The sequence below is a fragment of the Lutra lutra genome, chromosome 7 (genome assembly GCF_902655055.1).
Source record: "Lutra lutra chromosome 7, mLutLut1.2, whole genome shotgun sequence".
In the NCBI taxonomy this organism is placed as follows: Eukaryota; Metazoa; Chordata; class Mammalia; order Carnivora; family Mustelidae; genus Lutra; species Lutra lutra.
In genome coordinates, this window is record NC_062284.1 from 32,260,949 (window position 1) to 32,283,078 (window position 22,130).

Genomic DNA, 22,130 nt, shown 5'->3' on the forward strand with positions numbered 1-22,130 from the left:
GTGCCCCCGCGATGTCTGTTCTCACCTGCTATATCCAGCCCCCTCCTGTTGATTTGACCTCCTGAATCTCTCCCAGAGTCCCCTCTCCTCTTAGCTTATACCCTATTACCTCCCACCAACACCTTCCAGTCACAGGGACACCGGACTCCACATCGAGCCAGAGGTGAGCTTTCTCAGTGGCACAGACATAGACCACGGGTCTGCCACACACTTGCCGAGGGGCACTTGCTGCCGCTATGCTGCCCTGGATCTCTGAGACCCAAGAACCACGGGGTTTTCTGCTCTTGTAGCTGCTGCCTCAATGTCGAAACAGACCCAGTCGTAATACAAAAAACTCCTTAGTTCAGTTTGGCAGTAGGTCTGTCGTCACCTTCAAATTTTGGTGATTTTAGGCCATCTTAAGTGCAAAATGGGGACTGGGCCTCACACAGACTGCTGGCTCACCATCCCTCAGGGCAGCAGCAGAAGCTATGCTGGCCCTAAGCATGAACTTGGCCGTGAGGTGCCTTCTCTAGTTTCAAACTACTTTTGGAAGTAGGGAAGAGGAGACTAATCACAAGTTCTTTTAAAAAGGTTTTATTGTGATTTCTTCTTTTTACACCTAAGTAACAACTTTCCCTAAAGGAATGATAATACATAATCTTTATTCTAAAAAGGACGTGTAGATGATGTATTGATAGCATCTGGACAGGGGTATCATTGATTGTTTTAAATCAAAATTAAGAAACTCTTTTTTTCCCTTTTCATCCTTGGTGCTGATACCAGCCCAGCCCTTCACTCCTGCTGCTTGTACCGACATGATCTGGCTCTCTGCACACTCTGACTTCTCTCAAGAACAAGACACGGGGGACTTGTTCGGGATTCCCTTGGACAGGTGCAGCTCGGAGAGCCAACAGGCTGGGCCTCAACTTAACAGAAGTTTGTTCATCATTTTGTTCCCTCAGACTGTTAGAGCTGGATTACTAATCCAGGATTTGTGTTTGCCTTCAGGGCTGCCAAGCCCCACAGCCTGAGGATCACGTTGGCTAAGCCGAGCTTCGCCATAACCGGATTCCTGAGCATGGGTCTGCCTCAGACTTTCCCTCCACAGAGGATGGGGTCAGTCATCCAGGAGGCCCAAGTCATTTCAAAAGGAAACAGCATCATGTGCCCTGTTGGCATTTGGAGCTACACACACAGAGCCATGAGCCTTGCACTTAATTCTTAAAGGACCTGTCCGGGCTCCATTCTCTTTCCAGGCTGACTGGGCGAACAGGAGGCCATATCGGCTGCAGGTCCCTTGGGATCATTGTCACACACACCTGGTACCCAGGGAACACGCTGGCCTCTTTGCTGCCTGTGTCACGTGAGCTTTCCTAATCTGCTACATCCTCACCAAAGAAACCCCTACTCTGGGGTCATCCTGCTCCTATTTTTCTCTTATTTGTGCTGACGCTTCCGTTGGATGTGCTTCCGTAGTGGGCTCTGGCTCCAGAGGCAGAGATGGTGGCTTTGGGAGCTGGGAGACTCCTCCCACACCTGGTAACAGAACAGGCAGCTTGAGTTCCCACTTCCACAATTTGGGAGGAAATGATTTTTATTGTCAAATTTCAAGAAGAAACCCCATATCTTCTAGGACCAGTGGGACTGTGGCATATCTTTGCAGCTGGGAAGTTAGGCCATAGCCAAGAATTACAGCAACAGTCCAGTTTGCCTTTAGTGACTCACTAAGATACATCCTCAGTTACCTGACCCATGCCGACTGATACAGTCTTGCTGGAATTTTCCCTGCTTTACCATAACAGAAAGTACTGTCATGCATTGCTAACCCTGAATCGTGTAAAGCCCCAGTGTTTTAACCACTCACCTGAGCCTGCCAGTCACTGTTCCCCACTGCACAACTTGCCTTAAGAAAGCACGTGCCAGTTTGGCCAGCATATGGCTTTTTTCCCCTTCCAGGAAACGCAACTTATACGTGTTCTCAGTCTGAAAAGTGTAAGCCTCACTTAAAGCTGTCCTCTCTCTGCTGGCACATGCAGCTTGTACCCCCAAGGACTCCATGAGCTGTGTGGCGCCTCCTACCTGAGGGAAGCTTCCTGTGTGCAGCTGCTGAAGACATCGCCTGGCCCAGAGCTTGATTAGAGCCCAGAGGCTGCTGGAAACCACCAGCTTTGCTGGCTGAAGTGGTTCGGTGCTTTGACTTGGTATCTTTAACTGGTTTCGTCCAGACTAGTGCCTCCCCGACCTGGAGAGCAGCTCCCAGTTTCTGGGCCATTTCTACCATCTTGTGGCCATGTGGGAAGAAAAAAAAGAGCCACAGATATCACTGGCAGAGTCAAGCCTGCCTACTGCTTCCCAGAAGCCTTCCACCTGGGAGTATTCAGCTGAAATTGTGTCTGCCAATACTAGGGTTTGAGAGAGGCAGTATTTATTGCACGGAAATCATTCTCCAACAGCGGAGAATACAGATCCCCTTTAGTGGGCGGCACGGTAACGCACACAGGATCTCAGAACCCAACGATTCAAGGTCAGCACATTATAGGGTCTAATTCATGCCTTTCCCAATGAGGGGAAGTGGGAGGAAGCCGCAAAGAGACACAGACCTCAACTCAGTTCTATTCTATCAATAACATAACTCAGCCTGAATTTCCCCTATTTTCTTGCTAGGAAGGTTTCTCCTCAGGCTGTGACTAACTGAAGATTTCATGCTGCCAGGAACATCAAAGCCAAAACAGGTATGAACCTTTAGAATACCTTGTATCTGGATTATTTGGGCTTGACTCAAAAGTCCCCAGACAGCCTCGGAGCTAATAAAAGACATACCTCAGAGTCAAACTCCAGAGAGCTGCTGTCCTTGAGCAGGTTGACTTTCTTCTCCATCTCCTGGTACTGGGCCAGGGCCCCCTTCTTCTCGCCCTGGTTGTACAGCAGCACGGCATAGTTCAGGTTTACTAAGGGGTTACACCTGTGCCAAACAGGGATTCTGTGAGGCTTGGGATCTGCAACCCATGCTCATTCAGAGATCCTTCCCATTGTACAAAAAAACCCACAAAAAGTGGTTAAGTAGAGACTTCCCCTTCTACTGCAAGGTGAGAACACGTGTGTGTGGGCCTCTGGAGAAGCATCAAGGAAGTAACTGCCCAGCCAGCCAAGCAGAAGGTAGTGGGAGCAGCAAGTCTGACGTCCCAGCCCTTAACAGGGAAACCAGGGCAGGGGATTCCCGGGCCCACTGCTGGGCAGATGCCCATGGAATGAATCCCGGGAGAGTTGTTTATCTCAAACTAAGCTCAGCGCCTCATCTGCTATTCCAGCCAGCCCATGGCTGTCAGCAGCCCAAGCCCACTGCCAGCGCCTTCTCTGGCTCCTAACTGCTGACTCGGGGCTGGAGGCCTTGTCCGTTCCAGCAGAGCCGCCATAGCGTGCTCAGGGCCCACGTCCTTCCACAGCAAGGCAGCAAGAGCAACACCTGGGCTGTGGCGCCACCTGGTGGTTTCGGAGAGTCCAGTCCGCCCCCACGACCACTCCCGACAGAGCAGCTTACTTGTCCAGGCGGACGGCTTCTGCGTAGGCTCTCTTGGCATTCTCCGGATCTTCCAGGTTGGTCAGAGCCACTGCAACAGAGAAAGTGGGCACCGTGGCTGGAGAGCCCAGCATAGAAAACACAAGGAATGTTTCAAGACTACTGTTCATTCATCACCCCCCCCCCTTTGCCATATCAGCTCCTGGGGCCACCACTAGCCCCTGTGTCATCGGCTTCAACGACCCCTGCCCACAGTCAGCAGTGGCTGAGGCCTCCGAATCCTCTTAGTTGCGCTTTCTTTTCTGATACCGTCCTTGTTAAGGTGCAAGTTGTTTCAGGCTTGCCATTTTATCCCCACAGCAGTGTCCCCACCAGCCCCAAAGATCCCCATGTCACCATCTGACTTAAGAATCCTCACTGGTTTGCCATCACCCATAACCATGATCTTTAACTTTCATTTAGCAACAGAACATAATCTCCTTTTTAATCAGTATTATCTGGAAGCCTGTTCAATAAAACAAAGGAAACAGAGCTGTCTGGAAGGCAGGCCCACTCCACCTCCCCACCAGCCCTACATTCACTTCCACCGAACACAAAAGAGGCCTAGGAATACAACTGGAAAACCTCAGCCTCTAAATAAAGGCCAAAGCCCTTCCAAAGGCATTCCACTCATGCCATCTGTGATGTGGCCCCAGACCATCTCTCCTGACCACCCCCTCACTGCGCTCCACACACACCTGCCGCACCCACGCTGCCATTCCGGGCTGCACGACTTGCTCCCGGCTCCTCAGCCACACTGTGCCAGTGAATTCTACTTTGTGAAGTCAGAAATGCTGCTCATGCCTTACAGTAGGGCTGTCTGTTCCCATTCCTGCATCCCCATCAGAATGGAGCTCACTTCATATTCAGGCAACCCACAGTGAACCATTCAATCTGCTTTGGCAACCTTCTTACAGAAAAGAGGAAACCCCACAATAATGATTTTTAAAAACCCACCAGGGGGCGCCTGGGTGGCTCAGTGGGTTAAAGCCTCTGCCTTTGGCTCAGGTCATGATCTCAGGGTCCTGGGAACGAGCCGCGCACTGGGCTCTGTACTCAGCAGGGAGCCTGCTCCCCCCACCCCCTACCTGCCTCTCTGCCTACTTGTGATCTCTGTCAAATAAATAAATTAAAAATCTTAAAAAAAAAATCACCAGAAGACCACACTGTCAGAATATGGAAAGTGCTTTTGGGCTTACATTTAGTAAGTCTTATATGTGGAGAAATACCCCAGAAAGAATATTACTTTAATAACAACAAACCAATTATGTAATGATAATAAAACCAATACTTAATATTCATTGGTTGTTTAATTACGTAATCCTCCCTCTCTACTGTGAGTTCTAACCAGTACGTAGTAGAAGGAGGACCCTTCCTAAAGCCCAAGCTGTTAACACTCAGTGGTATCTGGAACTTAGTTGGACTCCTTGTTTCTCCCTTTCTCTCTCTTTTTGTAAATAAACGGTCAAGTCACAGAAAACAACTGGTAAAAGATGAACTAGGCTTAACCCACTGAGCCACCCAGGCGCCGGTAAAAGATGAACTAGGAATGATCTTGATTTAACCTGTTGGTCTCTGAGTGAAACACCTCCAAGCTAGAAGAAACCAGATATTCTGTCTTTTTCAAGCTCCAGGGCACTCAACTAGGCTCCAATGGGATCTGTGAGGCAATGGCTTCTACGGGACATTTAACCACTGGGCTCGTATGATTCTAGATCATTTTCCATCATCACAGACTATAGGGGGGCTCTCCCCACAAATGTCTCTTACCAGCCAAGAGCATGTAGAGCTCCCCCATCTTTGGCTGGAGGTTGATGGCTGCGCTGAGGAAATGGAAAGCCGACGCATACTGCTGCATGGTCAGGTGGACGAGGCCCAAATTATATAGAATCTTCCAATCGAAGGGAGCCAAGTAGTTGGCTCGCTTCAGGCAGCTGATAGCCTGCAGGGAGAGGGCGTACTCGATGAGCAGCTGGGACAAGCCTGGCAGCCCCAGGAACTGCCTCTATGAACACAAACAAGGACGATGGGGAGACACTCACTGCCACATATTTCTTCTTGCCAAAGAAACACATTCCAATGTTATTCCAGAGTGGAGGACTTTCTGGAACAGCACAAGCTACAACTCTGTATTTCGTGAGGGCAACATCAAAGTCCCCATGGGTCTGCATCATGCTGCCTGCCGCCAAGATGGCCTGAAAACAAAGGACATGAAAAGCTGGTAATTGAGCCATTCCCCAAAGCCTTTCGCAGTGAAGCGGTGGTTCTGGGTGTACTCAGCGGGCCCGTCAGCAAGGACAGAACTCCACACTTCTTCCAGAACACAGAAAATATATTCAGGCTCTCGGGACAGATGCTTGGGAGGCATGTCCCTGTGCCCCCTGGCTTTCTTTGGCACAGTAAAGAGGAAGAAAAAAAAATGTCAGTGACTTGCACTGGCTCATCTGTTCCTACTTCTAGTCCAGGAAGTCAGTATTTCAGAAAGTCAAGGCCCTTTCAGTGAAAACAGCCTTTCATCTGTTCCCCATGGCCCCTGCTTCGTACACCAAATGCTCCAGACAACCCAGAAACTGCTGTCTGGCCACTTAAGGTCCAGCTCCTCTGGCACCACCCAGGGGTGATGCCTATGTCTTCCACGATGGAAGAGATAGGGCCAGGTCTGCGCCCTTCTTCAAAGCCTGTTTTGCTGCATCTCCCTCCACGACGTACATCCACTGCACGATCTCAGCCCCAAAGTCCTATCTGGGCAAGAGTTGTCCTCACAAATTCATGAAGAACCCAGAAGTCACTTCCCCAGAGTCTCCTCGGACAGCAGTGTGGAGACTCTGCTCATTTCCTGAGTAACACAAGGACCTTCACCAGTGTGACAGTTTCACTGTCTGCATGACAGGCCTGTGACAGCAAATGTGCACTCCTAGAAAATAAGAGCGCGAACTTTACCATGTGTTACCATATGTTCATCAAGAAGGGCCATATCTGTTTGTAATTTTTCCAAGAAACAGGTATTTCTCAGGTATCCAAAATGCTTTCTAGGGCCAGATCACCTCTGGCAGCAGTGGGAGCAGCTATGTGAAGGCTCCGGCGTTGGACAGCCTACAATACCTTGTAGTTGGTAGGGTCATAAGTCAGTGCATTTCCAAGGTGTTCAAATGCCTTCTGGTAAATGCCGAGCTTGGAGAAAAAGCAAACCAGAGAATTACATTGGGGGGAGATAGCAGTCTGGCCAACCACACCTCAAACAGCGACACCCAGGCTTTTGGGTTGTCATGGCAAAAAAAAAAGCTACAGATACAAGCTTGAAAAAAAAACTAAAAACCCCCATATTTGTTGATTTGTCCCCTGAAGGTCAAAGTATCTATGCGCCAGAGCCACATCTGGTGCACACTCCGGTGTTCCACAACACTTCGCTGGCAGGAAATGGGCCGGTGAGCCTCAATCCAGGGAGTGGGGGGGTGTGTAGCCTCTAAGCCAAAGCCAAGAATGTCCAGGGTTAAGCTCCTGATTCCGTTTCAAGAAGAACAAAAGATGGAAAGGCCACCCCTGAGGCTGAGCAGAGAACTGGAGGAGCTTGGAGGGGGCAGGACAGGGCGAGAGCCTCAAGGGTCCCCACCAGGCCTGCAGGTGGTACAGAGAAGTGGAGGCGCTAAAAAAAAGCCATTCACATGTGGAGAAACGCAGAGGGTAGAGGAGATTTCTTACTCTAGACAATGCTCTGCCACCTCTTTCCCAGAGGACCTGGCTGGGCAGAGGCAGCAAGGTAAGTGGCCTCCAGCCCTGTGGGTGCTCACCTGCTCCCAGCTTCTCCTGCTGCAACACGATGCCAGCTCCCCGCCCCCCACCAGTTCTCTGCTCTGCCCTTTCCTTACATAGGTAAGAATTCCAACGGCAGTAGCCTCGAACAAACTTATTTGCCTGATTCGAATGCAGAAAAGTGATTCCTTTAGCAAACAAAGAATATCAAATGCGGAGACGGAGGCTCATGTGCTTCCTACGACCTTCAGCAGAATGTGTTAAAGTAAAAGCAAAGCACAGGGATGCCACAATCCATACAAATCCAAAAGCATTTCTAACATCAGTGCATAAATAGAGTTCTCATTACCTGTAAATAGAGTAGTCCTAAAGTTGTGAGAAGTTCCGTATTTTCTGGCGAGAACCTGCAACACATGGACCCACATGGAGCACTCAGAGGGAAACAAGATGCGTATGACACACCGAGAACCCCGCCTGCTGACGCGCCCTCGCGCCGCACCTGGAGACACCCTGGCGCCTTCTGCTCCCCCCGAAAATTCCTGAAGCTGATTTGGGAATTTCCTTCAAAAGTTGGTCCTCTCAACTCCAGCTACAAGACCGACTGCTCAGCAAGAAAGAAACGGGACTTAGAATCCAGACTCCTTTGTCAGGGCCCTTCCTTAGGGCCAAAGTCCTAAGAACCACCTATGGAATATTCGCTGTGACTGTCCTGATTATACTGACACAATTCAAGACTGATGCTCCATGAATCAAGTCCGTCTGAAACACACAGTTGTAGCCAGTTCCCTCTCGGAGGTTTGGGGGCGGTGGTTGCTGTTTTGTTTTTCTGGCCTCACTGTACTGACAATGCCAGCAGTTTTCTGTGTGTTTAACATCCCAGTGGCCCTAATGCTCTGCTCTCCACATTAAACAAAAAATCATACTAAACAACCAAACTAAAAAAAGAGGGAAGATACAAACCAGCTCAAGGAAAAAATTAGCCTTTGGCTTTGGGGAGTAAACACTGACTTAAGTAAAAAATGATTTGCTTCCCCAGTCCCTCACTGATCCTTGCCTTTGTCATAAAACCTAAGCCACACTGAGCTGAGCTGTTCTGTCTGTAGGACCATCAGCAGTTTCAACAGTGAAAATGCCAAAAGGCAAGGAGCAGCGCCTCCTGCTTCTAAGGAATGAGTGGGGCACTGGTTACCTAGGGGGATATCAGACCAGAGGGGCCAAAGCCCCAGCCAGCAGGCACCTGAGCTGGCCAGAGCTTACTCAGTTCAACAGAGTATCTGCCCTTCACTTTCTGCCATAGCAAATAACCACTCTGATCACCTCCCTCCCACAAACCAATTATGTAACTTCTTTGATTTTGGTGGTAACCAAAATGTGGTTACCATCTCCATAGCAATGGGTCATAAACAATGGTCTCCATTTTCAGTGATGTTCCAGATGTTCAGCTGTCCCCTTTTTCCCTTGGGAATTTTACTGACTTAAGTCCTTGATGAGCCCCTGGAAGAATGTCACCCTCCAGATTTCTGTGAGCTAATCGCAAAGAGACAACTTTAAAAGGCAGAAGTTGGGGATCAAGGCTTCCATCCAGCACCACAGAAGCTTAAAATATGCTACAGGAGCTCCTTCCTACATGTCCCTGTAAACTTAGCCTCTTGCTGACAAATCTTTTGTAGCTTAACAAATCAAGTCATTTGTTAAAGAGAAGGAGAGAAAGAGCACGAAGTAGGGAGGGACAGAGGAAGAGAGAGACTCTCAAGCAGGCTGCCTGAGTGGGAAGCCCAACGAGAGGCTTCATCTCACAACCCTGAGATCATGACCTGAGCCAAAATCATGAGTTAACCAACTGAGCCACACACATGTCCCAAACCAAGGGATTTTTATATCTTTTTAGACACAAAATGTGGTTGAAAAAAATTCAGAAGAGTGTTGCAACTGGTATGATCAGAAAAGTGACTGCTATGGTAGAAAACAAAGGTAATTAACAGAATTCTAAGTTTAGTTCAGAGACTAATTATCAGGAATTACACACTGTGGCCACACATCCTGTTAAGTGACAAAACAAACAAGACCCTATACAAAAAAGAAAAGACAGTATGTGTCCCTAGAGAAGAAACATTGAACACCATCCTGGAAAAGGAGTCCATTCCATTATCAACAGGGGTTTGGCCTACCCTCATGATGTTTAAACAAAAAACAAGATATTGGTCTCATGCTAATAAAGGCCACACGTTTATTAGTGAATCAAGAGATTTCTGACTCCAGTGTCTCTGGAAACAAGATCTGCTATAAAGTTTAAAACCACAATGGCAGACTACCAGCTGACTGCAAAATCTATCCGCTCCTTCCTCCTAAGCACACGTGTACCCACCTCCCTTGCAGCTAGTGGCCGCCTCGCCTCATGAACCATGGGATATGAGCAGGAATGAGGTGTGCAACTTTTGAACCATTAAGATACTCTGAGCTGCTAACTCAGTGGTTTCCTCTACCACCACCCTTCACCACAGCCTGGACCATGGATCTACCTTAAGTAGCTTCAACCACACAGGTGAAGGCAACAACTGGAGGAATGGTGAATCCCGGATTGATCTTGTGGAGCAAAGCTCCAGGCAGACTAGCCAGACTGACAGGTGAGAAACACACATCTTCCTTATGTAAGCAAGCCTCTGGGAGCTTCGAACCTTAGCTTGAGTTTTACTCTAACTTACATAACTAGGAATCCATCATAGTAATCCGTACTCAGTCTTAAGCTTAGGGGTTCCTATGTCTGCTCCCACTGATTTTCTCATTGCCTTAAAACAGACACACTTACTCTACTGCCTTCTTGTAGATTTCGATGGCCTTGTCCAAGTCCCCCTCTAGCAAGTGGATCTTCCCCAGCATTATGTAAGTCAGGTCGTGCCTGTTAAGATGGAGGGCGTTGTGCAGCTGCTCTTGTGCCTGACAAGATTGACGGGAGTAAAGAGAACCAAATCACTACCACAAAAGGACAATTAATGGTTTGGTGTGGCTATCAGAAAGAGCTCCCCCTGTACTCAGGCAGGAGCATGACATCTCAGCAAACAGCTCCCACTACCCAAAACCCCTAAAACATACCAAAACCGCTTGCTGATAGGACAGCTGGCAACATAAGGTGTCTGCCTCTGGAGCCATGAGGGAGAGTTTTTTATACAAGATAACCTTTCTGAGTGTCTTCTGCTTCTTGATACCCACACCCATGACTCATACTTCCTAATTCAAAGGAGTGTCAGAGTACAGAATAGAACACTGCCCCGAACTCCATCCCAGCTGCACCGCTGACCAACTCCACAGCCTTCCCCCGGGTGGACCTCATTTTCCTCACCAGTATTTTGATAAATGAATGAACGGACTGTTCTCATTTATTCGCTCAACATGTATCCACTGAGTACCTATTCTAGGTACTAGGGATACCAGAGCTAATAAAACAAACCCCTTGCTCTGGAAGAGCTTTATCCTAATCGATGACCAAAAGAATTTAAGTCATTAACTGATTTAACAAGTATTTACATAATTGTCAAGTATTATATTTGCTCTGTCAGCCTTACAGTAAAATCTAAATATAATTCTCCTAATCAGTACAGGTCTGACCAAAGACCAATCCCACCTCTCCCCTGGCTCAGAATAATCCTATGAATAGAAATGTACTTGCTTGGAATATTCTCTGAGGAGAAAAAACACTCCTAAGCAAGCATGTAACACTGTGGATCTGCCCAGGAAACAAGGAGACCCACTAAAAATATAAGTTCTCAGATGGAAAGTAACATTAAAAACGTTAACTGTCAGAAATCAAATCCACTTAAAACTTACATTCATTTCCAGTAATCTTAAAAACTGAAATCATTTGCTGACAGACAGTAAGATAGCTCACACAATCATGATTACATTTTTAAGACCTAAGGGTTCACTTTTGATATCTAAGTTTTACTGAACATTTGTTTCTATACTGGAAAATCACACTAGGGATGGAAGAGAAGAGGGGAGAGAAGTGATTCGATTGCCATTCCCTCATAATATTTCTAAAGTTTGTCATTTTCTTGCTAAAATCAGAAATGAAAAAAAAAAACTGGAAAAACAGATGGATGAAAAATGAGAATAAATATGGGGATAAACGTATGGCACTTTCAATTTTGGCTGCCAAAACCTCTACAAGCACTTCTCAGGAATACTACACCACAAGTGATGGCGTCCCCTGCAACAGGCGGCCCCTTGGTGGGCGCCCCAGCCCGGCACTCAACCGCCACCACCATTCCCACACATTACCTTACTGAACTGTTTCAGATAAATGTAGCAGACTCCCAGATTGTGACAGATCTCCTACACACAGAAGAAAGTAAAACAGCACAGGTGTAAACTCCACAGTTACTAACAGAATGATACAACAGGCATCTAGGGACTGTTACTGTCCAGCAAAGCTGACATTTTAAATGACACTATAGGTAGTTTTTACTAGATTTCATACTTAAATATATTTAATTCTACAAAATGGGTTAATATTAAAAACTCAGTTTATAAGAGATAAAAGCAGAATAAACAAGTGATCTTCCTGGATCCTAGAGATACATATGCAGCCCTAGGCCTTTCTTCTCTAAGAGCTGCCCCCTGCCCTCTTCTCCAAAGAGACCGCCCATAGCTCCTGCTCCCACCCCTGATGTGGGGGAGAGAGAGAGAGAGAGAGCGCGCGCGAGTATGTGCGCACATGCGCACATTGGTGTGCCAACCAGATTCCTTCTCCTAGGAATCTGGGACTTGACGAGGTGATGTGGGCTCGGGAACCAACATCACCTCTGGAGGCCGCTGAGGCGGAATACATGTCATTGGAGCCAGTCTGCTGAAGTCTATAAACGCTGGCCCACGGGCCAAATCCATCCTCTGCTTTTCTTGTAAATGAAGTTTTACTGGAGCACAGACACAACCACTTGTTACACATCGCCTACAGAACTTTCATGCTTAACTTTAGAGTTAAGTAGCTGCAGTAGAGACTGTATGAAGCCACAACGCTTAAAATATTCACTAGGCCCTTTACAGAAAGTTTGCCAGGCACTGACCTACAGAAAGAAAAACTGAAGCAGAAATGCAGAGTAGCTGGTGACTGACAGCTGTCCAGGTCCAGTTCCCTGTAAGACGAGCCTGCATGTCCTGACCTTGAGTTATACAGAGTCTCTTAAGTTCCCTTGTATTGAATCTCCCTTTATCTGCAGTAGCTTCAGAGAAAGGGGGAAGCAAGGTGAGGAAAGTAGGAAGCAGTGAGGACTTCTTAGTAGTAGTGGAGAGGTGTGGAAGCACATTTAGACCCAGAAGTGTCCCTGATGGAAGAAACACGGACCCCAGGGCTCAGAGACAAATGGTTTACAATGTGTTCTAAGTCCCCTAAAATAACAACAAAATAGGGATCATTGATGGAGTACCTACTTCACATCAGGCTCTGTGCCAGATGGTTTTCATATATTATTACTTTAATTTCCCCAGCAAACCTGAAACACAGGTATAACGACTTTGATATGAGAGGTAAGAAAATTGAAGGTCAGAGAGGTTAAGTAGTTTGCCTAACTTAAGACAAAGTGTTAGTACTAGGATACTTTGTCCTTTTTTAGGTCTAAATCTTCAGGAGAATTTCAACTATACATAAAGGTAGACAGAATCACCATGGATTCATCACTCTGTTCCTTTAAAAAAAAAAAAAGAAAGAAAGAAAGACCTTATCCCTTAGAAATACATACTGAAACGTTTGTGGATGTTCTGCTGGTATTTTGTGAAGTGGGGCAGATGGGAGTATGGATTAGATTGTTGTAGGGACAGAGCCCGATTCAGGGCTCGGTCCCACGACCCAGGGATCATGAGCTGAGCCAAAGGTAGAAGCGTAACAACTGAGCCTCCCAGGTGCCCCAGTCATCACCTTTATATTGTTGACTCCAAAATGTACATCTCTAGCCCGGAACACTTGAGTTTCAGATTCTGTATCCAGGCATGCACTGGCCACATCTCAATTTAGATATCCTACCAGACGCTAAAACTCCTCATGTCCATAATCTTAAAGACAGGATTTAGCTCTGACTGGCTATCATCCTCCTCTCCCAAAACTGCCTTCTCTTCCTTCCTGTATTTCCTGTTCTAGGTGATTGTCCCATAATCCCCCAATCCATCTTTGCATCTCTAAGGCATAGCCCAGTGCCTATCATGTAGCAGACACTCATTTGTTGGAAGAATGACTAAATGAATGAAAGAGTAAATGAATCTTCCCTTATCTGTGGCTTCACTTTGGACTTCAGCCATAAAGTATTGGTGGCTTCCCTGTCTTCAGACCTCTTACAGAAGTGACCAACAAATTGAAACTTCTCAAAAGTAATCATGCCGTAAGAATTGCAGGGAACTCCATGCTCACTCTTCGTACTAACCAATCAAATCCTTCACACACAGGTCTTTCCAAGAGTCCTCAGCTACTTGGGGAAAAAAAAAAAAAAAAGCAACCAACAGCCTGAGAAAGAAGAACCAAAACAAAGAGAGGAAGGAAAAGATAACTCTGGAAGACAGAACAAAACTTCAAGAGTCAGAGACATGGAGAGGCTATGTCCCTGAATGTACAGCAAAAAGACAATGAGGGAGAACACGTGCGATGCAAGTGAAGAGCCACAGGGAACAAGTACAGAACACGCTGAATACAGGGGAAAACAGTGTGGCACCTGCCGCTGCTTAATATGCACTCTCCTTGCTGTCCTTCCTTTAAGACCTGAACTTTGTTTACAGTGTCAATGTGTCCAATGTAAAAACTACACTTCCCATCCCCCCTTAAAGGGGTCAGGGTGGTTGACATCACACAAGTGGCAGTCTGTTGGGAAATTCTGGGAAAGCTATACTTTCCTAATACAGGCCATGTCTTTGTCTCCTTGTTGCTTCCTTTTTCTCCCTGCCTGGAATGATGATGTGATCTTAGAACTGCAGCAGACACCTTGTGACTATGAAGAAAAAGCTTCAGCCCTGACATCCTTGGACCACGAAGCAACTACTCACCTGGATCTGTTTCATGAGAAAAAATAAACCCCTAATTGGTAAAGCCAATGATTAGTCAAAAATTTTATTGCTGATACAAAGAGATAGATAATGGAGGAGAAGGAAAAAAAAAATCAAAGAACTACTCAAAATTTCCCTGACCCCAAAGGGGTCAAGGATCCTTAGAGAAAAGCCAACTGGGTCCACAGATAAGGGGGGAAAAAAGAAAAGAAACACTTTTAGACAACTCTGACTGGTATTTCAGAACTCCAATGATAAAGAGAAAATACTTGAAGCTTCTAGAGAGGAAAGCAGAGTTATCAACAAGAATCAGACTGGTAAGAGACTGCCATAAAATCAAGTAGTAATGTCTGCTAAGTTATGAGGCAACATGATTTTTGATCTTACATTTAGTTAAACCATCAGTCAAGTGTGAGGATAAAATAAAGATAATTTGGGCATGTAGGTATTTAGTAGCTGTAACAAAAGTCTTATGACAAATGGAACCATTAGCACACCACTAATGACAAAGAACTTCAAGTTCTCCACTTACCCAATCTTTCTGGTTAAGTTTAGCTGCTTCATTATAGACTTCAGTGGCAGCTTTATGTTTTCCCAAAAGAAATCTGTGGAAGAGATACATTTTCTGGAATTAACTCGAAGCTTTTACAGGACTAACTCCACTAGTCCCTCATTTGGCTTATATTCCAGCCTTGCAGAGAATTCTGCAAGCCTCTTCCCTATTAGCTAGGACTAATAATACAGGACTAACTCCACTAGTCCCTCATTATGTTCCAACCAGGAGAGAATTCTGCAAGCCTCTTTCCTTTTAGCTGGCTGTGCTATTCTGGCCAATGAAGCTGGCCTATGTCAATAATAGAAGCTCTTTTGGTAGAAGCTGCACTGACTGCTGTCCCAGGCTCTTGGTCTCTACACCAATTTTAGTGAAAGTCTTATGTAATTTATTTTCTGTAATGTACCACCAACATAGAACAAAAAAGAAACAAGCTAAAGTAAATATACCAGTTAAGCAAGGACTGCCAGTCAGCATTCATCACCACCATCTACTTAAGGGACATCCCCTTCCCTTCCAAGATTAAATCTTTTGCCTTGATATTGACCACAATTCTAAAGAGAGGAAAAGGCAATCTGGGCCTCTATGCAAAGACAGTGCAAGTATGAATGACAGTAGGTAAGAAAGTGGGGGTGGGAACCCCATGGGACACCTTAAGGCTCCAGAATTGAAAAACCACCAGTATACCTAACAGCTTATGAAGACTGGAGGTTGCTTGCATCCGAGAGCTGTCAGGGCATCCACTCACAAACACTATGTCAAGTATTATACTACTGTATAATAATATACATAATAAATACTGTATATAATAACGCTGTACACTATATACAACACTACTGTGTTGGAACAGCAGATGCAAAAAATGCTACAGATGCCAGCAGCATAAGGGGACTGAGGGAACAAGATGTCACCACTTATACGATAAACAGTATCAGTCTTCCCCCATCACACTACACCATACAATGTTTGAAATACTCATTGTTAACTCATCTTCTCAAATTTCAAAATCCATCCACTCTTCAAAGTGGGTCCCAGTCTCCCTATTGAGCAATTCTCCCTCTCTGCATCAAGGTGCTCAGGCGGCCAGAAGCAGCCCCTGCCTGAGAACACGCTCCACAGTGTTCTCTGTGAGTGTGCCGGGGCTTGCTGGCAGCAAATACTCACAAAGATCTGGCCACCTGCTTGAGGTTACCGGCACACTGAGGGCTGAGAACCGCACACGTCTGAAAGAGTTCTAGGGATTCCTGGATGTTTCCTTCCAAGCGAAATATTAAAGCTGCCAAGAGACAGAAAACACACGCACAAACCATCATATTCTGGGGAGAAAAGAGTCTGGTATCAGAAAAACTGGAGAAGAGGGAATTAAAAAATCATACCAAAGAAATCCTTTGGATAATTATATCTTTAATACAGTCAGATAGACCTAAACCCTCAGGTAGGCCGAAACAAAATAGCAAAGGGGTTGACAATCGAAAACTTTTTTTAAATAAGATTATCTCAAACCTACCTACTCCTCCATTCCCAGTATCCACCATGCAGATAATGAGGTGCCTTGCAAATTATCCTACAAATTCTTCATAGTAAGGACATTCCTGGGCTTCCCCATCAAACACTCCACTTATCATGATAATTCAGACTTCGGTCTATCAATTTCCAGAGTATACCCAAACAGGGCAAGTGCAATCAGGGAGATTCTGGCTGCGAATGCACTCTGGCTGCAATGCATACTAACCAAGTATGCTAGACTTGGTTTCAGTATAGCAACCACTCTGAACCAGTAATTTTTCCCAGGCTTAAATTTTTGGAAGAATTTATATGTTTAAGTATTATGAGGTGCTGAGAGTCTGAAACTTGTACTATTGAAAATAAAAGAGTTTTGTGGTTTTTTTTGCCATGATGTCCTAGATGTGTCAATATCTTACCAATTACGTCAGAAAACCGTATGTTAATCTGAAGGCTGCCAATCCAGTGAGTGGTAAACAAAATCATTCATCACACCAAAGAATGAAAAGGGGAGTTCCCAGGAAAACTGAAGATGCTAGAGAGTAAAATTTCAGTCGGTGGTTGCTATATTCGGTTTCTGATAAATTTCATCTATTCTCTGCCTTACCCTCTACACCTCTAGGCTTTTTCCCTTCATCCTAAGACCCTTATAAAAAATCCTCAAGCCTTTCCTCATCATTTTTTACTCAGCATTTCTACCTCATTTTTAGCCTGACCATAAGGAGAACTTCCAGAAGCCCCTTCTGGACTTGAAGCTGCTGCCTGAGGCAGAGACCCTAACACCCACTCTGAAAACACTAGCTGGACATTAGAGAATAGGGGGAACGACAGCAGCAAAAAAACAGTCATTTCTGAGGTCAAATCCCATATAAGAATTATGTTCTGATTTCAAACAACATAATACTGAATAAGACCTTTGTAGAATATTTGACTTTGAAGTGTTTATAGGTAGTTTGCTCTTCTTTCAGAACCTAGGCAAAGTATGCATTTCTCTATCAAGAAGAGAAGAAATATATGTCTTACCTTGGACATAGATAGCATATTCACATAAGCCCTGAGTCTCCTGAAGCTGCTCTTTGATAACAGCCTGAAGGAGGAAGAAAAATACTTCTGAGTAGTAGTTCAGTGTCTTGAGGTGTTTTTAAGAAAAGGAAGGTACAGGCTGTGAGACAGGAATCTATCAAAATCCTAAAGGAGAACAGAGGCAGCAACCTCTTTGACCTCAGCCACAGCAACTTCTTGGTAGACACGCCTCCATAGGCAAGGGAAACAAAAGCAAAAATGAACTACTGGGACTTCATTAGGATAAAAAGCTTTTGCACAGCAAATGAAACAGTCGACAAAACTAAAAGGCAACCCATAGAATGGGAGAAGATATTTGCAAATATCAGATAAAGGGCTGGTATCCAACATCTATTAAGAACTTATCAAACTCAATACCCAAAACACAAAAAGTCCAGTCAAGAAATGGGCAGAAGACACGAACACTTCTCCAAAGAAGACATCTAAATGGTCAACAGACACATGAAAAGATGCTCTACCTCACTGGGCATCAGAGAAATACAAATCAAAACCACAATGAGATACCAGCTCACACCAGACAGAATAGCTAAAATTAACAAGTCAGTAAACAATAGGGGTTGGTGAGCATGCGGAGAAAGGGGAGCCCTCTTACACTGTTGGGAATGCAAACTGATGCAGCCACTGTGGAAGACAATATGGAGGTTCCTCAAAGAGTTAAAAATAGAGCTACCCTACCACCCAGCAATTGCATTACTAGGTATTTATCCAAAGGATACAGAACATGATTCCAAGGGGCACCTGCACCCCACCGTTTATAGCAGCAATGTCCACAACAGCCAAACTATGGAAAAAGCTCTGATGTCCCCTGACAGATGAATGATTAAAAAAGATGTGGGGTATATACACAATGGAATATTACTCCGTCATCAAAAAGAATGAAATCTTGCCATTTGCAACGATGTGGATGAACTACAGGGTATTATGCTAAGCAAAAAAAGTCAAAGAAAGACAAATACCATACGATTTCACTTATATGTAGAATTTAAGAAACAAAACAGATGAGGCACCTGGGTGGCTCAGTCAGTTGGATGTTTGCCTTTAGCTCAGATCATCATCCAGGGTCCTGGGATCAAGCCCCGCACTGGGCTTCCTGCTCAGTGGGGAGTCTGCTTCTTCCTCTCCCTCTGCCCCTCCCCACCTCTTGTGCTCTCTCTCTCAAATAAATAAATAAAATCTTAAAAAAAAAAAAAAAAAAGAAAAAGAAAAGAAATAAAACAGATGAACACAGGGGAAAGGAAAAAAAAAGATGAAAACAGAGAGGGAGGCAAACCAAAAGACTCTTAACTGTAGGAAAGCTGAGGAGAGCTGGGTGGGGTGTGGGATAACTGGGTGATGGATATTAAGGAGGGCACTTGATATAATGAGCACTGAGTGTTATATGCAACTGATGAACCACTAAATTCTACCCCTGAAACTAATAATACAGTATATGTTAACTAAACTGAATTTAAATTAAAAATTAAAAAAAAAAAAAAAAGGTAGACATGGCAAGGAGATACGGAAGAAATCTATAGAATACAAATAACTACTAATAATGTTCGTCTGGAATTTTTTTTAAATCTCAACTCTCTTGTGGTTACTTATTATAGAACAGGGGTCAGCAAACTATGGCCCACAGGCCAACTCTAGGCCACACAGTCTGTTTTTGTAAAGCTCTCAAACTAAGAGTAGTTTGCATATTTTTAAAGGGTTATAAAAAAAAAAAGAAATAAGAGAAGATGAAGAACATGAAACAGAGACTGTGGCCTACAAAGCCCAAAATATTTACCATCTGGCTCCTTACAGAAAAGCTTGCCAACCCTCATCTAGAATCTAGGCAAGCTAAAGAAAATATGAAAAGAGTTCCAGGCATCACTGTAGATGCCAGGGACTGTCTGATACCGAAATATAGGCTCGCTCTTCCTCCTGTGACAGGCTAAGCTCAGGATGAGCTAGGAGTTCAGAGAACTCCTGAGTCTAACTTAAGAGAATCAAGGAAAGCCTTCTGGAGTCAACAGTTTTAAAATCCTGTGTTGGCAGGGATTGGAGGAGAAGCTGGGTGGCTAAGAGTGTCAGGGAGAAAAAGGCTTCAAATGCCATGCTAAAAAAGTTGAAAGCAATGGGAGAATCTTGGTAAGTTTTAAGCAGGAAGTAACCTGATTCTACTTGCTTTATAGAAAAGTCATTTTTGGAGCACTGTTGAAAACAGATGGAAAGGAGGCAAGATTAGTAAAAGGATTCTTACAGTAATTTAAACAGAAAATGATGGAAATTAACTAAGGCCTAGAAAGAGAAGAAAGTGGACAATTTCAAGAGATAATAGACAAGGATTTCCAGAATGTAATGATTATTTATAATACATTAGGGAAAATGGGTCAGGGGATTCTGACACAGACAGATGGATGAATGATGGTACCTGTCCCTGCAACAGCGTACAAGAGAAAGAACAGGTCTGGAGGAAAGCAGATTAATTCAGCTACAGAAAAGCTAAACCTGAAACACCTGTGAAGCACCAGTAGGTATCAGCTTGGTCTGAAGACCAAGAGCAAATGTATGAAATGCTCAGAAAAAGGGGTCAAGGATGGGACCTAGGAACATCCCCAGCTCTTAAGAAATAAAGGGGAGAGAAGCCAAAATTAGGAAATGGAAAAAGGAGAAGGGAAACAATAAAGGGACAATATCACAGAACGAAAGAAAGAAACCTTTTAAGATTCATGCTGGTACTAAACATTGCTAGATCTGCCTGCCTCTCACGGTCTCTATCGTTACACTCACTCACCTTGCATGCTTCATAATCCTTCCGGATATAGTGGAGATGTATTAACCAGTTCTGCTTCTCCAAAATCGGAAACTCTTGACCTGGGCAGCATATTTTAGCAAAACAAACAACACACTCGTTATTAGATTTTCCCCTTAAGCATTGTGCTCACATGTAACTACAGACATACTGCAGTATCACATTAAATCCTTCATGCTGCTGCCCACAAGAATATCATCTAAATATACACATCTAAATGTGTAGATTTTTAAACTACAAGATACTTGTCCTACTATTACACATTGAATATATGCTTCTCCTCAGTTTTTGTGGCTTGATGTCAGTTTCTCAGATCACAACTTGGCCTAAAAAAATAAAATCATCCTTTGTCTCTTCTCTCTTTCTCTCTCCCTGGTTATTGAAGGTGAGTAAGATGACTCTCTAAAGGGTATTTCAGGAATATTACCAACATCTAATGTCCCGTCTGATAGATCAGAGGACTAAAAATAGTTAAACACAGTCCTAGCAATAGGAAGGTAAAATATTATACACTGCTGCCCAGGAATGAGAAGGCAACAATGACAAAAAAATCTACCGGAGTCACTGAAAACGATTTATGATAAACCCTAAAATGTTACTATCCCTTTGAATTCAAAAGTTTAAAAATATGGGTAAAAATTCATTAAGAGAGGCGCCTGGGTGGCTCAGTCGTTTAAGCGGCTGTTTTTCGGCTTGGGTCATACATGATCTCAGTGTCCTGGGATTGAGACCCACATCAGGCTCCCTGCTCAGCGGGGAGCCTGCTTCTCCCTCCCCCTCTGCCTGCCACTCTACTTGTGCTTTCTCTCTATATATAAAATAAATAAAATCTTTTTAAAAAATTTATTAAGAAATTACTTTTCTGGGCGCCTGGGTGGCTCAGTGGGTTAAGCCGCTGCCTTCGGCTCAGGTCATGATCTCAAGGTCCTGGGATCGAGTCCCGCATCCGGCTCTCTGCTCAGCAAGAAGCCTGCTTCCCTCTCTCTCTCTGCCTGCCTCTCTGTCTACTTGTGATCTCTCTCTGTCAAATAAATAAATAAAATCTTTAAAAAAAAAAAAAAAGAAATTACTTTTCTGTGGAGAAAAAAGAGAAAGAGAAGGTTTCACACCAAACTCAGAACAGTGGTGAGGAAGGGGGAGGGAGGAAAGTTTTAAAAAGGAGACTTCGGGGGGCACCTGGGTGGCTCAGTAGGTTAAGCCTCTGCCTTCGGCCAGGGTTATGATCTCAGGGTCCTGGGATCGAGCCCCACATCGGGCTCTCTGCTCAGCAGGAGGCCCGCTTCCCCCTCTCTCTCTGCCTGCCTCTCTGCCTACTTGTGATCTCTCTCTCTCTAATAAATATTAAAAAAAAAAAAAAAAAAAAGGAGACTTCGGGGCACCTGCATGGCTCAGCTGGTTAAGCATCTGACTCTTGATTTTGGCTCAGGTCATGATCTCAGGGTCATGGGATCCAGCCCCATATCCGGCTCCACACTAGGAGTGGAACCTGAGTCTCTCTCAGGACACCTGGGTGGCTCAGTCGTTTAGCATCTGCCTTCAGCTCAGGTCATGGTCCCAGGGTCCTGGGATCAAGCCCCGCATTGGGCTCTGTGCTCCACAGGTAGTCTACCTCTGCCGATCTCCCAGCTTGTGTTCCCGCTCTCACTCTCTCTGCCAAGTGAATAAATAAAATCTTCAAAAAAAAAAGTCTCTCTCTCCCTCTGCTCCTCCACAACCTACTCTTTTTTTTTTTAATTTTATTTTTTATAAACATATATTTTTATCCCCAGGGGTACAGGTCTGTGAATCGCCAGGTTTACACACTTCACAGCACTCACCATAGCACATACCCTCCCCAATGTCCATAACCCCACCCCCCCTCTCCCAACCCCCCTCCCCCCATCAACCCTCAGTTTGTTTTGTGAGAT

At 44.9% G+C, this 22,130-nt stretch overlaps 1 protein-coding gene across 2 annotated transcripts in view; it reads right to left on the bottom strand.

The window, feature by feature from the left end:
• Nucleotides 1-560: 560 nt before the first annotated feature.
• The window catches only part of BBS4 (Bardet-Biedl syndrome 4), a 61,588-nt gene continuing 40,018 nt past the window's right edge, over nt 561-22,130 (bottom strand). For both annotated transcript variants that reach the window (XM_047735623.1, XM_047735622.1), the window contains exons 3-16: nt 20,206-20,285; nt 17,388-17,451; nt 16,026-16,137; nt 14,841-14,913; nt 11,564-11,617; nt 10,095-10,222; nt 7,638-7,692; nt 6,641-6,709; nt 5,581-5,733; nt 5,309-5,480; nt 3,521-3,590; nt 2,803-2,944; nt 2,062-2,263; nt 561-1,518 (exon numbers count right to left, since the gene is read on the bottom strand). In XM_047735623.1, the coding sequence (XP_047591579.1) occupies nt 1,409-1,518; nt 2,062-2,263; nt 2,803-2,944; nt 3,521-3,590; nt 5,309-5,480; nt 5,581-5,733; nt 6,641-6,709; nt 7,638-7,692; nt 10,095-10,222; nt 11,564-11,617; nt 14,841-14,913; nt 16,026-16,137; nt 17,388-17,451; nt 20,206-20,285 (1,484 nt within the window). In that variant the 3' untranslated portion in view covers nt 561-1,408. The remainder of the gene's footprint in view (nt 1,519-2,061; nt 2,264-2,802; nt 2,945-3,520; nt 3,591-5,308; nt 5,481-5,580; nt 5,734-6,640; nt 6,710-7,637; nt 7,693-10,094; nt 10,223-11,563; nt 11,618-14,840; nt 14,914-16,025; nt 16,138-17,387; nt 17,452-20,205; nt 20,286-22,130) is intronic.